This window comes from Rhodnius prolixus, unplaced genomic scaffold (assembly GCF_049639745.1).
Source record: "Rhodnius prolixus isolate KJV_2025 unplaced genomic scaffold, Rpr scaffold_3, whole genome shotgun sequence".
In the NCBI taxonomy this organism is placed as follows: domain Eukaryota; kingdom Metazoa; phylum Arthropoda; class Insecta; order Hemiptera; family Reduviidae; genus Rhodnius; species Rhodnius prolixus.
The window spans coordinates 9,599,740-9,614,274 of record NW_027411603.1 but is presented as its reverse complement, the minus strand read 5'-3'; the positions used below and the strand labels follow the sequence as shown (position 1 = coordinate 9,614,274).

At 33.5% G+C, this 14,535-nt stretch overlaps 1 protein-coding gene and 1 long non-coding RNA gene across 7 annotated transcripts in view; one reads left to right on the top strand and one right to left on the bottom strand.

Moving 5' to 3' along the window:
- Sarm (sterile alpha and armadillo motif) overlaps positions 1-14,535 on the bottom strand; it is a 135,311-nt gene that overhangs the window by 35,982 nt on the left and 84,794 nt on the right. For 3 of the 6 annotated variants that reach the window (XM_074125231.1, XM_074125232.1, XM_074125237.1), the window contains one exon: positions 923-1,054. In XM_074125231.1, the coding sequence (XP_073981332.1) occupies positions 923-1,054 (132 nt within the window). Of the gene's footprint in view, positions 1-922; positions 1,055-1,383; positions 1,513-8,271; positions 8,548-14,122; positions 14,344-14,535 lie in introns of those variants that run through there. The other 3 variants (XM_074125233.1, XM_074125234.1, XM_074125235.1) reach the window with 3 other exon arrangements.
- Positions 1,513-14,535, top strand: part of LOC141452800 (uncharacterized) — a 107,065-nt gene continuing 94,042 nt past the window's right edge. Inside the window, exons 1-2 of the long non-coding RNA XR_012457627.1 lie at positions 1,513-2,296; positions 11,830-12,016. This is a non-coding gene — a long non-coding RNA (uncharacterized lncRNA). The remainder of the gene's footprint in view (positions 2,297-11,829; positions 12,017-14,535) is intronic.

Genomic DNA, 14,535 nt, shown 5'->3' with positions numbered 1-14,535 from the left:
TATGAATCAAGGAAGCGGGCAAACATTTTACAAGTATTTCTACACTAGTTTGTTTATTTTTAATCCTACTACGTAACCCAAAGGGGGTGCATATTTAAGTTTCGTACTGAGCCACCGAATAATTATTTCGTCGTTCTGCTACACTGATATTGCAGCTTATACCTAAAAATAAATTTTGTAGGATAATGCGAGCTCATCAAGGTCACTTTTTGTTTACACTGCGTTGTCGATACGCTTACGAAAATCTATCGACGTATTTTTGTTGGATACGGTAGAATTAGCTAACTTATCTAAATGCTGCTATGGAGGGAGAGCAGGGACTAGATTTTTTAAAGTTGGATTTCTAATCTGGGACTGTCGCTACGAATGTATGTGACGTAGGAGTCATCTTCAATAATCGTTGGGCATTAATTTCATTCACCCTGACCGAATTGCCTTACTAAGAGAACTGACAACTGTCCCGAGAGGTCCGCTAGTCCCTTAGTGCCTTAGAGGTGGTTTTTTCTTAGGCCTCTTCTGGCCAAGGAAAATTTTCTACTTCTCTGACCTCCAATGACTGTACAAAATGGGCTTATGCGAATTTATTGAGTAAGACTCCTAACTTGAACAATGTATAAATAAAAAAATTAACAACTATCACCTTAAACATCTAATTATAATAGTAGAACCAAGACACAGGGTATCTAAAGCTCTTCTGCCCAGCAGAATATCTGTGATGTTTAAGTTTTGCAGCTTAGCTACAGATTGATAAACCAAAATATTTATATTTTTTAGATAACATAAGCCGACCATTTCTGTAGACACTGTGTTAGGTGTCGGCAGTTTGTAGTCGTTAGGCTGAGATACCAAGATCCAGATGGCTGGACTAAGCAGTAGCTAGCCACTTCCCACTAGTGATAAATTCCTAATGCTTATTGTTTACCTGTTGTGTAGATTCTGAACTCTGTGAGATTGCCTGTGCGGATCCGCTTTTCTTATGCAGCGATTCCATGACAGCCGCCATTTTTCCTCCACATTCCCCATTCTCCCCTCCCTCAATGGGGAATTCGGAGATCTGTAAGCAAAAGAAAGAAAATATCACGTTAAAAGTTTACAGGAAATTGTAAGTAGAATAAAGGGACTGAAATTTATTTCATTATTTTTTAGAATTAGGAACGTAATATTTTAACGGGAAGATATTTTTAAACTAGTACCTAAATAAAAATAATTACAAGGTTAAACTGCGATTGTAGAAATTCTAAAGAGTAAATAGATACTTGAAATAAATAAAGTCTGTTGCAAACTCTTAAGAGTATCGTGCTGTTTGACTCTGATATCGCTGTGGTAACTGGTTTATGATGCTGATATTAAGCATGAAATTTTATCCAAAAATGTATTACTCACATTCGAGTTGCTGCTTTCTATTGCAATTATATTTTGATCTAAATTTAATCTAATAAGTAAATAATAAATTTTCTAAATTATTCAATTGTCAAAAATATGTGTTAATAATAGAAAATTAACAAATTAATTATCATATGTGATTAGTTGACTTATTTTTAGTTAACTTTACTTATTATTTAATTTAAAGGCCACTGTTGATAACACTGACGCCTGGTGTTTTTTTTTTCATTGTGCTGCCAGCCTCAGGAAAGAGTGTAGACAACACTGTCCATACTCAAACAGCGAGCTGTAGGAAAGTATTTGTGGACACTCACCTAGCGGTGCCAACAACTACTGATCTGTTGACAATTCTACTACTCTTCGGGAAGGTAATAAAACGTTTGGCGATGTAAGCCTATTACAGAATCAAATAGGCTGGTTTTTGGCAGGATAGACATTGTACCATCAATCATGATAATTTTTTGAGGTTTCTTTCGCGATTTACCTTATAGAGTGGCGAAGATTTTTTTTGTTTTAATTCTAATTAAAGTAACAGTAAAAGGTTGCTTTCGACGAAGGACTTATTAATGGAATTATAGCTAATTTATTGACGTTTTTGAGGTTATTATTTGTTCGAATAGTAAAAAATCTTAATTCTACAAAAATTTTTGGAAATGTTGCTGGACAGTGAATCTTCAACAGTTGGCAGAATAAAAGTTTCTGTAGAAAAATTTAGGCTTACAACGTAGTTTTGGCCGACAAGCTAGCAGAAGCAAGATGATAGCGATCTTAGATTTGGCTGGAGGATCAAAGAAGAATAATCTGAGGAAAAATAGAAGTTAGAGATGGACACCTCATATCTTTAGTCCCGCAAAACTGATTCAGTTTTGAGGAGGGAAGCATGAATCCACAATGACTATGGAGCCATAACTAAGTAAGTTTATTATTATTTGTTTATATCAATTCATAGCTAATTGATTTACATTGATTAATTTACATCAATCTAGCTGAACCAATTGATGTTTTCTTTCTTGTGATATTCGTTGTAAAAACCCAATTTAGGAAATCTGACAGGCACGTAATGCAACATTACAACGAGTAAGAAAATCTGGCCCAAAACTTACGATTTCTCTTAATATAATCCCCAATTTTCTAACATACTTTTTTTTTACTGTCTATTCTCTTTAAATACATGAAACTATGCAATGTTTATTTAGAACATTTTATTGAAAAATTCGTTTTAAGGAAGTATTTTAAAGTTCAACGGCCTCTGAAGGTCTATAGAGATCTGAAGGATTTGGGTGGCCTGAGCTGTGATGAAGTTAGTTAAACTTCGAATTTCAGGAACTTGTTTGATTCTTATTAACATTATAAAAAGTACATAAAACCATTAAGTAAACTGAACTAACATTTGCGGGAACCCACTCCGTCCCTTTCCCAAATCTGCCCTAATTCGAGTTTTCAAATAATAATAAAGAGGTTAACTACAGTTATTGATCAACTGGTATGAAATATCATGAAGTTGGTTGAAAATCAAGTCTCAGTCTCAACAAGTCCTTTTTTTTTATATTTTTTGTCATCGTTGCTCAGTGCAAGTACTGAATTTGACTTGATTTTTTTTTAAACCAATCTTATTTCACAGAAAGACTCAGTCTTTGAAAAAACACATTAATGGTACATAAAATGTGTACACTAATTGTTCTGCTAATCCAGTTTTATTTTTGAGGAAATCCTGAAAAAGAATAAAAATCCAGTCAGTAATTAAGAGGTACATGGTTTAGGGATTTTCGTAGCTAAGTAATTAACTGTCGGGTCTCAGTGAGTTCGTAATAAAATCATAAAGTGCGATTTTTCTTGTTTGATCTAGAATGTTCACTTACATAAAATTTTCTGAGGACCATTTTATCAGCTTAGTGGGACTTCAAATTAGTATTTCCATTGAAAACTAGATTTAGAAAATTTGACACGAACGCAACACTTTCTAATGTTAAGTTGTGAGAGAAAGTCAAACATATCTGCTTTCACAATACTTTATTAAAATTGCTGAAAAAAAAACTCTGTTTTTTAATCCGAGATTTGGCAGTCTTATCTGTGCTTTCATCAAAATTGATTAGTTTCTCTATATAGTGTAGTTAATTTTACTATTACATTTGTTTACTCTATAATCATAATAGTTTCTTGAACACTTTAAATCTATCAATATAAAACATTGCCTCAACTTTTCGATTGACTGATAAACAGGTTCAAAGAGACCGCTTGTTTTTATCCATTACCATACTTGAAATTACAACACTTCAGGAACGCGGAAGTATAAAAGATATTAGTAGTGGTGTTTGGCGCTAACAATCCAGCAGTCGATGCGCCAGGAAAAAAAATGTACTGGTGCATCAATCTAGAACCCTCTATTGCTAGAATATCAAAATTTTTGTTTCTTGAAATGTTCGCCAACATAAAACATAATCATCATTAAAAAAACTTAATAGTCTAATAAAAAGCAATAAGTACAGATTGTACTGTTCATGAATACAAAATAAATGTTTTAAATTATATTTAGTTAAAATAATACAGTTATTAACTTCAAAAATTAAAAATAATATTTGTATAAATTTGAATAGCAATATCCTGGACAGTAATAAAAAATCAATCATAACCAGCCTTTAATTTTAATAAAAAATATTTAAATATTAAAACTTATTGCAAATAGTAAAACCGCCTCTTGAAGCAAATATTACTTTTTCGAGTGAGAATAGAATAAAATGCCTGTCAGATAAATATTTTACATTTAGGGGGAAACTTAGTATTACTCTTATACGAGGGGGTACCCAAAAATAACCGGAATTGCGTTGCCGCGCATGGAGCTTATGTAGTACGCATTTCTGCCGCTAGACGTGTATAGCGCAATTCCTTGCCAGTTCAGTCCTGCCTGTGTTGTCTGCCTGGCTTGTTCTGTTCATCTGCAGTGATTGTTTTTACCAGCGCTGTTTTGTTCTTTTTTCGTTTTTTATGATGGCAAGTTTAAGTGAACAACGTGCAGCTCTGAAATTTTGTTTTCTACTCGGCAAAAATGCTGCTGAAAGTGTTTTAATGTTGAAAACAGCTTACAAAGATGACGCTATGGGAAAAACTCAAGTATACGAGTGGTTTACTCGGTTTAAAAATGGCGACATGTCGATTGATGACGAACCTCGTTCTGGACGTCCATCAACTGACCGAATCGACGAAAATGTTGAAAAAATTCGAGAGCTGGTGTTCACAGACCGTCGACAGACAATTGATCAACTGTCAGAGAGTAGTGGGTTATCTTGGAGCTCGGTTCAGCGAATTTTAACGGAAGATTTGGGGATGAAAAGGGTTGCTGCCAAGTTTGTTCCTCGAGTTCTGACTGACAATCAAAAAGAACATCGAGTTGAAACATGTCGTGCTTTGAAACAACAACTTGAAACTGATCCAGACTTTCTGTCAAAGGTCATTACTGGTGATGAGTCATGGTGCTATGGTTATGACCCAGAAACAAAGCAACAGTCGAGCCAATGGAAGACGTCATCTTCACCCCGACCAAAAAAATGTCGTCAAGTCAAGTCAAACATCAAAACAATGTTGATTTGCTTTTTTGATGCCAAAGGCGTAGTCCATTCAGAGTTTGTCCCCCCAGGTCAGACCGTCAATCAAACATTGTATTTGGAAGTTTTGAAAAGATTGCGCAATAGTGTTCGCCAAAAAAGACCCGATTTGTGGCAAACAGGAGACTGGTTCTTCCACCACGACAATGCACCTGCACACACAGCCATCTCTGTTACACAGTTTTTGGCTAAAAATGGCATGGTTCCGCTGCACCACGCACCTTACTCGCCTGACCTGGCTCCGTGCGACTTTTTCTTATCTCCACGCATGAAAAAGGGCATGAAAGGTCACCGATTTGACAACATTGAAGAGGTCAAGAAAAAAACGAAGAAGGAGCTGTCAGCCATTTCTAAAGATGACTACAAAAAATGTTTCGAACAGTGGAAGCACCGGTGGGACAAATGTATTAGTTGTAATGGAGAGTATTTTGAAGGGGATAAGGTTGTTCTGTAAAAAATTTGTAAATAAATAGCTTTTAAAAAATAATTCCGGTTTTTTTTGGGTACCCCCTCGTAACTCCTTATGTCCACTTTTCCATTTTTTTTTCTCTCTTGTTTGTCTCTTGTTCACTCTGATAAGTCAACTTTTGAATTGATTCATAGAAAAACATTCGCTGAGATCAAATGTTAATCAAACATACGGGTGTGACTAATGGCAGATTAAAGCATAGAAGCAGTAAGTGTTACCCAACTGATGGCAGGTTGGAGGCAGATTAACTCCTATGATGTCATTGTAATAGGAAGTAGATTGCTCAAATGCGAAATCCCTTGATCTGTATAAACATAGCAGGCAAATTGCCTGCTGCAAGTACATTGAAATTAGACGGAGCAAGTAGGTGCCAGTTTTCCGGGATGGTAGCTACTTTGTTTAGGCTTATTTAGGGGCCCCCTTGGGCGGTTAATGACCATCTAGCAACGGGGAACCCTAACCTTTGAGTGAAGACCTGCGGCTGTTCCGAAGGTGTTAGCTTTTTTTAGAATGCAGGGTTAGTTATTATTAATTATTAATCATAAATTTATTATTATGGGTAGGACATAAAGGGTCAGCTGCGGATGCGATATTTTCAGCTCTTTTTGTTTACTGCTGCCTTTTCTAGCACTCCCGCCAGCCACAAACCATGCACTACAATTTTAGAAGGGTTTCGCATCCAGTACCGGTTAACCGATTGACAAAGACCATTCACAGATATTACAGTAGTTTCATTTAGACTTTTTAATAAATTGCCAGAGACAGTTTCAGCAATTAGAAAATGAACATTTCAAAAAATTGGTAACAAAAAGAAAGAACATTTTTAGATCTGTTTTAATTTTTATCAATTATGTATCCGTTTTATTTTATTTTTCTGTTGCCCGTGCATTATCTTATGTTCATGGCAATAAAGACGTGTTATTTGATATTTGGGGCCAGAATGTAGCATACAATCTATCCCACAAGCCACTGCCGCTCTGCCTTATAGTACATGCCCTCGAGGTTCCAAAGGTCAAGGAGAGGAATCGGCTTCCTGCCTGATGAGACTCGGACCTCTAGTTGCGATATAAGACATGGCATTTAGAGATCGGAGGAGATAGCGCAGAACTATCGACATCGTAATAGTCATTCACTATGGGAAGGAAGAGTTAGAGTTAGTTTGGAGCCTGTTGTAGAATTTGTTAAGAAGGATGTGTCAAGTGACCTATAATTTAATAATTAAAAATAGTTGCGTGCAAGAAAACAAAAAACACACCATCCACAAGTCAATTAATGGAACAAATATACGAAATCCGGGATTTAATACTGACATCCGACAGTCAGTTGTCTGGGGTTATTTTTTTCACATTAGTACACTTAGTTGGTCTAATGGGTAATGGAAGAAGTGTGCTCTTAATTCTAACAGTTAACTGGCCCCGGTCGTTATTTCTTAAGTAAGAGTAGAAGAGGTACAATTAGCTGGGATTATTCCGATCACCGTACTAATGGTTGTAGTTTAGCTCTGTACTGCAGCCATTTTTAGTGTCATTAACTTGGGCTGGCTGATATTCTGTTGTGATGCCTCGTAACAGGAAATGTGTATTCATTTTTTTTACCACTATTTAGTCTCCATTATTTATTTTAATTGAGACTCATCACTTATCACAAATTGAAAGCAATAAGGTAGACATAATTATCTTGTAAAACTTTCCTCTCTTTAAAGGATTCTCAAAATTTCAGTAAACAATTTTTTTTTTATTGAATTGTAATTTTTATTCTATCTTACTTCTATTAGAGGGTAGTATGGCGTTAGTGTCAATTTTCACCGTAAACACACTATTTTCAGGTCTTCTGAGTCAAAACAAGCTCTAACTCAAAACCTGGAAAGCTCTAACAACAAATCACATGAAGTTAAAACTTTTTATTTCTTTACGGCAATCCCATAAGACCCCTAAGGGAAAGCGATTAAGGTTTCTCAAACAGAGGTTCCTCATTACTGCAGATATTTTTTAATTTTTTTATTTAATATTCTCTAGTAAATAATTTCATTTTTTTTTCTGTTTTTTCTCTTTAAATACATGAAACTGTACAATATTGATTTAAAACATTTTACTGAAAAATTCATTTTAGGGAAGTATTTTAAACTTGAACGTCCTCTGAAGGTCTGTATCTATGTAGGTTTTGGGTTCTTGAGCTGTGATGATTCTTGGTTAATAAACAGTGCACATACTTTTTTTCTTGTTTTATATTTTAGGAAGCCACTGGCATTTGAGTGCTTGTTCTTTTTTAAATTTAAGACGCGTTAACATCTGTAGTCATTTGCATTCGGAGCTTTTTTCGGTGCTTGACGGTCTCTAGACAGTGAACGGCTGACCGTTTTCAGACTGTCATCCACCATCAGGGGTTATATTAATAAGACTGGTTTAAAGATTTCAACTTCACTTATGTTTCTATCTCGAACTGGACGTGATATTATTCAGCACGGCGGACCTGACAGCATTTGAAGATAATTCTTCACGCATGAGTATCACTTAAATATAAATAAATAAATGCATTTTTAACCCTTTCTATAATGTCTCTAACATGGTTTAGGCGATTTTTTATTAACTTCGTAATACATAAATATAGATCTATAACTTATTTATTTTTATTATTTTCTGGAAAATTCTTTTTAGAGTAGTTATGTTTAGTAAAAGTGTGTTATTCTTTGTGGCATAAAAAGCAACTATGTTTTGCCAGTCGTGATTAACCTATTTAACCAAGAACTGTTTTATAAGTTGGACGAGAACGGACTAAGAAGAAACAATTTAAATGGTTGTTTTTAAATATTGTAATGTGTACCTGGGGCATGTGGTGGTCCATATGGCGACCGTTTTATTCACCTAACACTTAGATAGAAATACATAACTGCACAAGAAATTACCGCGTGTGCGTGTGTTCTAGTGGCGGATAGATAAGACGCGAGCAGGAAAGCGACTGGCGAACACCAGCACTGAATGTTACTCTGACCCCGTCGACGGCCGGCTCAACCAAGGTTAACATCGTCCCACACTCCAGATTTTTACTACAATGTTAGAATTGTGTTTATTTTATTGTTAATTGCATTGTTGCTCTGCGGAGCGTATCCGTGTTATTATTTTTTATTTTTTTTTTAGGCGCGTCAATATCTGATGTTATTGGCATCGCAGCTTTTTTTAGTGCACTGCTGGCCACAGAAAGTGTTCTCTTTTTACAGATAACATTGTCCATCACCGGACAGTGAGCTGTAAATAAGAGAAAATCTAAAGGCCAGCAGCTAGATTCGAACACGGGATCTCCGCGTTGGGATCCAGGATACGTATCGTGTTATTCAAAACAAATTGGTATTCTAATCATTATAAGAATTGTATTTAATCAAACTTCGTGCATTAATTTAGTTATTATATAATTTTAGCAAATATTTTGTGATATATTTATCCTATTGAAGAAACTGTTGGAAGTTTTTTTGACTGCCATGTTTTGGTTGGGTACCATTGTGATTTATCCTAAAATAATGTAATTTCTGCTATTAGTAGAGATAAGTATAAATGAAATCATTATTTCCTTTTTGAGCCTAATTTCATTAACTTGAATATTTCCGTCAAAAAATGGAAATGAGGTAGAAGAGGCAATCAGCTTCACTAATTATTTATTAATCATTATAATATTCAACATGCAACCCAACAGCCCTGTTCCTGTTGTCATTTCACCAACCATAGCCTTCCAGACAGACTCTGACCTTTAAAGCTGCTTCACGGGAAAGCTATAATTTTCCTCACTACCATCTTCAACCCCATCTTTCTTTCTGCTCATTTTTATTCTCAGTAGAAATATTCCGTTATTATTCTTATCCCCGAACCGCGTAAACTTCCAACGAGGTATCCACTTACAGAGGCCTAATAGCTTTCGTCCTATCAAAAGACAGGACAGAAGACAAGCTCACCCAATTTAACAATAACTATGTTAGTAAAAATGTTACATGGTCAATAAGCCCTGAAGATGAGCTTGTACCTCGGTCGAAAGCTCGGCAAAATACAAAAAATAATTATTGAAATTAAACTTTATGAAATTAAACTGGATGAACTTTGTAGTTTGTGCATCAGTTAAATGAACATCAAAACAGTGTTTTGTAATGAAGTTATTTACTTTCTTTAATTTCTTGCAAAAATGCATTTTTTTTTTAATAGGTTCTAAAGAAAATTACTAATATTTGCTCTTCTATTGTAGTTCTTTGTTGTAACAGTCTAATTTATGTTATAACTAAAACGAAAGATTAAGTTGCTCTTACAAAAGCAAAACTACTACTCTAGCTGAAATAAAAAGAAAAGAGGTACAGTCAGTTACTACTGAGTGAGTGAGTGGGTGAGTCGCTCAACTAAATACAGGCTCACTACAGTTCTCACTAGAATATATGGCTACAGCCAAGGACACTTTATGTCTGTCTCTATGTATACGCGTTCAAATGTGTTTATATTTAAATTTCCGTGAAATATTTGCATTATAATTTAAAACTTCATTATGGTATAGTCGGGAAGCCTAGCCTAAAAACAACTAACCAAGGACAACTTTTTTGACAAAGAATGGAGAGAGAGAAATCTGTTTTTATTGCATTTAGCAAACGAACTAGTAATATTTATTACGATAAAAAGGTTGAACAAAAAATCTTTTGTTTTTAAAGACTACCTTTACCAGAATAAATTGAGTAATTAAAAATGCTAATGCGAAAAGATGGTATTAGTAAAACAAGAATAAATTGCAGCATTCTCTAAAATAATACAATTGACCTGTGGGTGTGCTAATGCCGATATCCATAGAAATAGTAGCCCAGAGCTGAAGGGTGTCATAATTAAATGTGGTCCCAGCGCAGTTCAGCTGATATTTCCTCAAGTACCATGAAGAAGAGGCTAAGACGCCAATCCCAAACAGCTGCACACAAAGAACTATTCCATTTTTTTTCTGGTGGGATTGCCAGCGTTGATAATATTTTTTTTCTTTCTCTTGCTATACTTGTTAAAAAGTGAAAAAGCATCAATATCGCATCGAATTTTGTACACCGTAAATCTACGCTATCAGATCCCCTTTGACCTAAGAAGTGGTTTTTTATGAATTTATTTTTGTTAATGTTTGTGTATGCTTGTACATGATTGAGCTTACCTCTAATGAGGCCATTTCAGTGGAGTATATTGACTTTTCACCTAATAAATAAATCACTAAATAATTTATGAATAAATTTATCATTAAAACCATTACAACAGTGGGTTGTTTAAAAACATCAATAAAAGTATAACATCTTCACATACAATCAGCAAATTTACTGATTTATTAAATTTTATTGTCATTTTTACTACTTTTCTTATCCTTCTTTATCTTGTGCACGTAATTCATTTTAAAGATTGTATTCTAAGAAAAAGTTAAGTTGACCTATTGGTGACTTATAAATACTTTTTCTTGTTATTTCAAGAATTTATTTTTTGCATATTATATATTTTTTGCTAATGACTGACTGGATCTAAGATAACTGACGTTTTTAGCGAAATTTCTAAATATGGTAAATTCCTTTTTTGTTGTGAGTACAATATGAAAGACTTGACAGTTACCAGAAATTTTTAGTTATATAGTTATAGTTTAGATATATAGTTAAAGTTTCTAAATACTAGTTTTACTTATTTTACAAAAACTTTGCTTTCGAAACAACTCTGGGTCTAGAATCAAGATCTAAAAAAAAATCAGAGGCGATCGACAGAATTTCTCTTAAAGCAGTTTACTAAATGAAATTTTCTTCAAACAATTTCAGCGAAAAAATCGCAAAAAGCTCCACATTAATTCATTGAAATGCCCTGACTTCTTCTAATTTGTAATTTTTATTTATGTATTGAACCCTAAAAGAAATAATTACAGTATTGAAGTTATATATTACACTTAATTGTAGCAGAGAAAAGAAAGCTTATTAACTAGGTAGAGGTGGTGTTCCATCTCTTCTGTAGAACAATAATAGAAAGGAATCTGCTGTAAAAACAATTTAAATTTCAATATGTTTGCAATGAGTATGCGAAGTTTAAAAAAATTCGTTGAAACCGCTTTCATGAAAACCCTTAAAGACTGAAATATGATTACTACAGCTAACTTACCACTTAGATCTTATTAAAAATAACTTTTATGTACACAAAGAATCTAAACGGGTATTCCCGGTATAAAACAGAACATCTTTACGAACGCAGTCTTAAAGATTCCTCGTAAGGAGTAAACGTTTTTTGTTTTGTTTTTCTGGTAAATAGGTCCTGTTCGAAATTCGTCTGGTCTTACTGCTATAGAAAACATGATGTTCGGCAATGGCTAATGCAGTCCTTTTACAAACATTTTTATTGGTGCTCAACGTTTCAGATACCATTGGTACCCTTCATCAGGAGCTAAGGAGATGTTATTCAACGGTAACACTTCGTTCGAGACTACTGCCTTCAACTAAGGTTGGAAAAGAGTGGCCACTGACGTTTTAAACGCCTAGTAGAGAAGGATGACCTGGAATTTGGCGAGATGAAAAAATGGCGGACAAGAGGAGAGGAATGAGAATGTAAGTTTTATAAAAAGTATTTTTTATAAAGGGTGCGGGTAATATGACGTACAAACTACTTTCCAAGTACATTCATTTGGGTGGTTAGATTTGTAACAAATAATCGAATAGTTGATTGCGCCTAAAACTGTCAACATTAAAGCTAAATTTTGACTACAATCCATTATCACTGACCAAACATAAAATTTCTCAACACCTTTTTAAATTAATCAACCATTTTGTCAAAATATTCGACTAATTTATCTATTATAACTCGATATTCGTTGAGAAAATTTTAACTAATAATGCTTGTTTTTTTTTAACTTTCCTTTACGTCTCGTAAAAGGAAGTACTGTGATCGTATAGATTTTCAATTTAGTTTTTTCAAGCAGAAATACTCGTGTTAAGGCCCCCCTGAAAACGAGAAAGTTGTTTTGAGGAAACGATCTTTGTGCCTGTGCAAATGAACACACTACTTCCTACCTCAAAAAATGATCACTCGCAGAAAAGTCAAATTTTTTATTTTGTTTACGTAGCCCCATGAGATCTAATGGTAACTTGCGCAATAGAGTTTTTTGGTAAACGGCTTTCGTTTTGTAAACTTTTATTTATTTTAATAAGAATGATATATGATTTGGAATCGGAAAAATCTGGTGACAATGTACTAGTTGATATGAAAGTGAACCTTGAGAACTGTAGAAAGAGAAAGTTTCGGTTCGTATATAAACACCAGATTTAAAAACTTGAATTTGTCATTCTTGAAGGCCTTTCCAGAGAATCTGATATGAAAGTGGTATCCGAAGAATCCGTTTACTGGAAGTGCGACGATATAGTTTTTTCTTTTAGGTTTTTTGTGACAAGCTTCCCTCTCTATGGCGATTGTATCTCAATTTGTTTTTCATTATTCATTTTTTCCCTTGACGCTTTTGGCTTTACTTAAAAAAATGTATGCTTACTCTCATTTTATGTATTGTGAATGCCAAAAAACTCAAGTTCACATGGGCTATCTAATAATAAACAAAAAAATTATCCTACGTTTTGTGAATATTATTGTGTTTTTGCTAGGTTCGCTAATAATAATAGTGTGGGAACTGGGTAGTTGCATATTCTGCTAATTTCTTCATACTTTTCTCACAAAATTCCCAAATATAATACGCATTAAAAATATATTTATTACAAAACAAGTCGATGTTTAAAAGAATAATAATTATGTTAAGTGAATTATTTGGTATATGAAAGTTATAACGATGTAAAGAACTTAAGCAGAAGAATAAGAAAACTGTTAGCTAACTAATTGTTAACTGAGCTGTTCAGAATAAAAGAAAACTGTTCTATTTCTAAGAGAAGATAAAAATTTTTGGTCGGATTATCTTTAGGGAGAAGGCAAATAAAGCGAAACTTGCTTTAGTTAAATGAAAAAATGAAATATTAATTTAAAGGATCGGAATATCACCGTTCATTATACTGAATTGGTACTTTTAAAAGAAAGTTAACATTCTACTAAATGTGCCTTTAATAAAATTTGTTAGGCAAAATGTTTTTCAGAAAATTTAGTTTCTTGTTATAGCCATTCTCGAGAAATTCTTTTAAAATAACACCTAATTCATGAATGCGAGAGGGAAATTCGTGCAATATAAAATATTTATTAAATAACTAGATTCTCAAAGCAGGTGAAAACTCAAGACAAAAGGTGTTAATCGTCCCAATTCACTCGTTTATTTAAAAGAAAGGGAAATTTCTAAATTTGATCTTAATTTTAATTCTTTATTAAAAATGAAGATTTTATGTTTGATTTTAAACCTAAATTTACAAATTTGTTTAAACAAAAATAATTAGAAGTATTTTATCTGATTGAACGCCTAATAGAACATGATGCAATAAATTTATTCATTGTGTATTTTTACTAAAACATTTAAATTTTTTGTCGTTAGAGTTATCTAGTAAAACGTTCTTTAAATAAAGAGGATAGATATAAACGTAAAAAAATTTCTTTTATTTTAAAATTTAATTCCAATCTTTAATACAGAAAAATGCTTTAATAACTGCTGAAGAGGTTTGAGCTAACATATATTTATATATAAATATATTGCTTTTATTTATTAAGAATAATGAATTATTAAAACTTACATTATTATCGATGTTCGCCTTGCCAACATATAGAGATTGACAGAAAATAAGTCCAACCATGGTTGTTATGAACAAAAAAGGCTGGTTATTCAATTGTGGAAACTGGAGAGTATGAAAACTAAATATAAAAGCAGCTTATTTTAAAACTACTAATGAACATTAGTTAACTAGACTTGTTGACTGCAGTGAAGGCACCACTAAACTGAACTAACAACTTTATTGCTGGTACCAACATAACCATGTGATTACCTCTGTCACAGTAATGAACACTGGTGTCCTAATTATTATGTACTACATAATATCCTCTCATAAACAAAAAAAAAAAATAACTTCACAAAATGCTGAGCCATTACAATTTATCTTCCTTTACCAGTGGTATTCAGTTGAATCCTTTACAACTTACCCACTCGCTG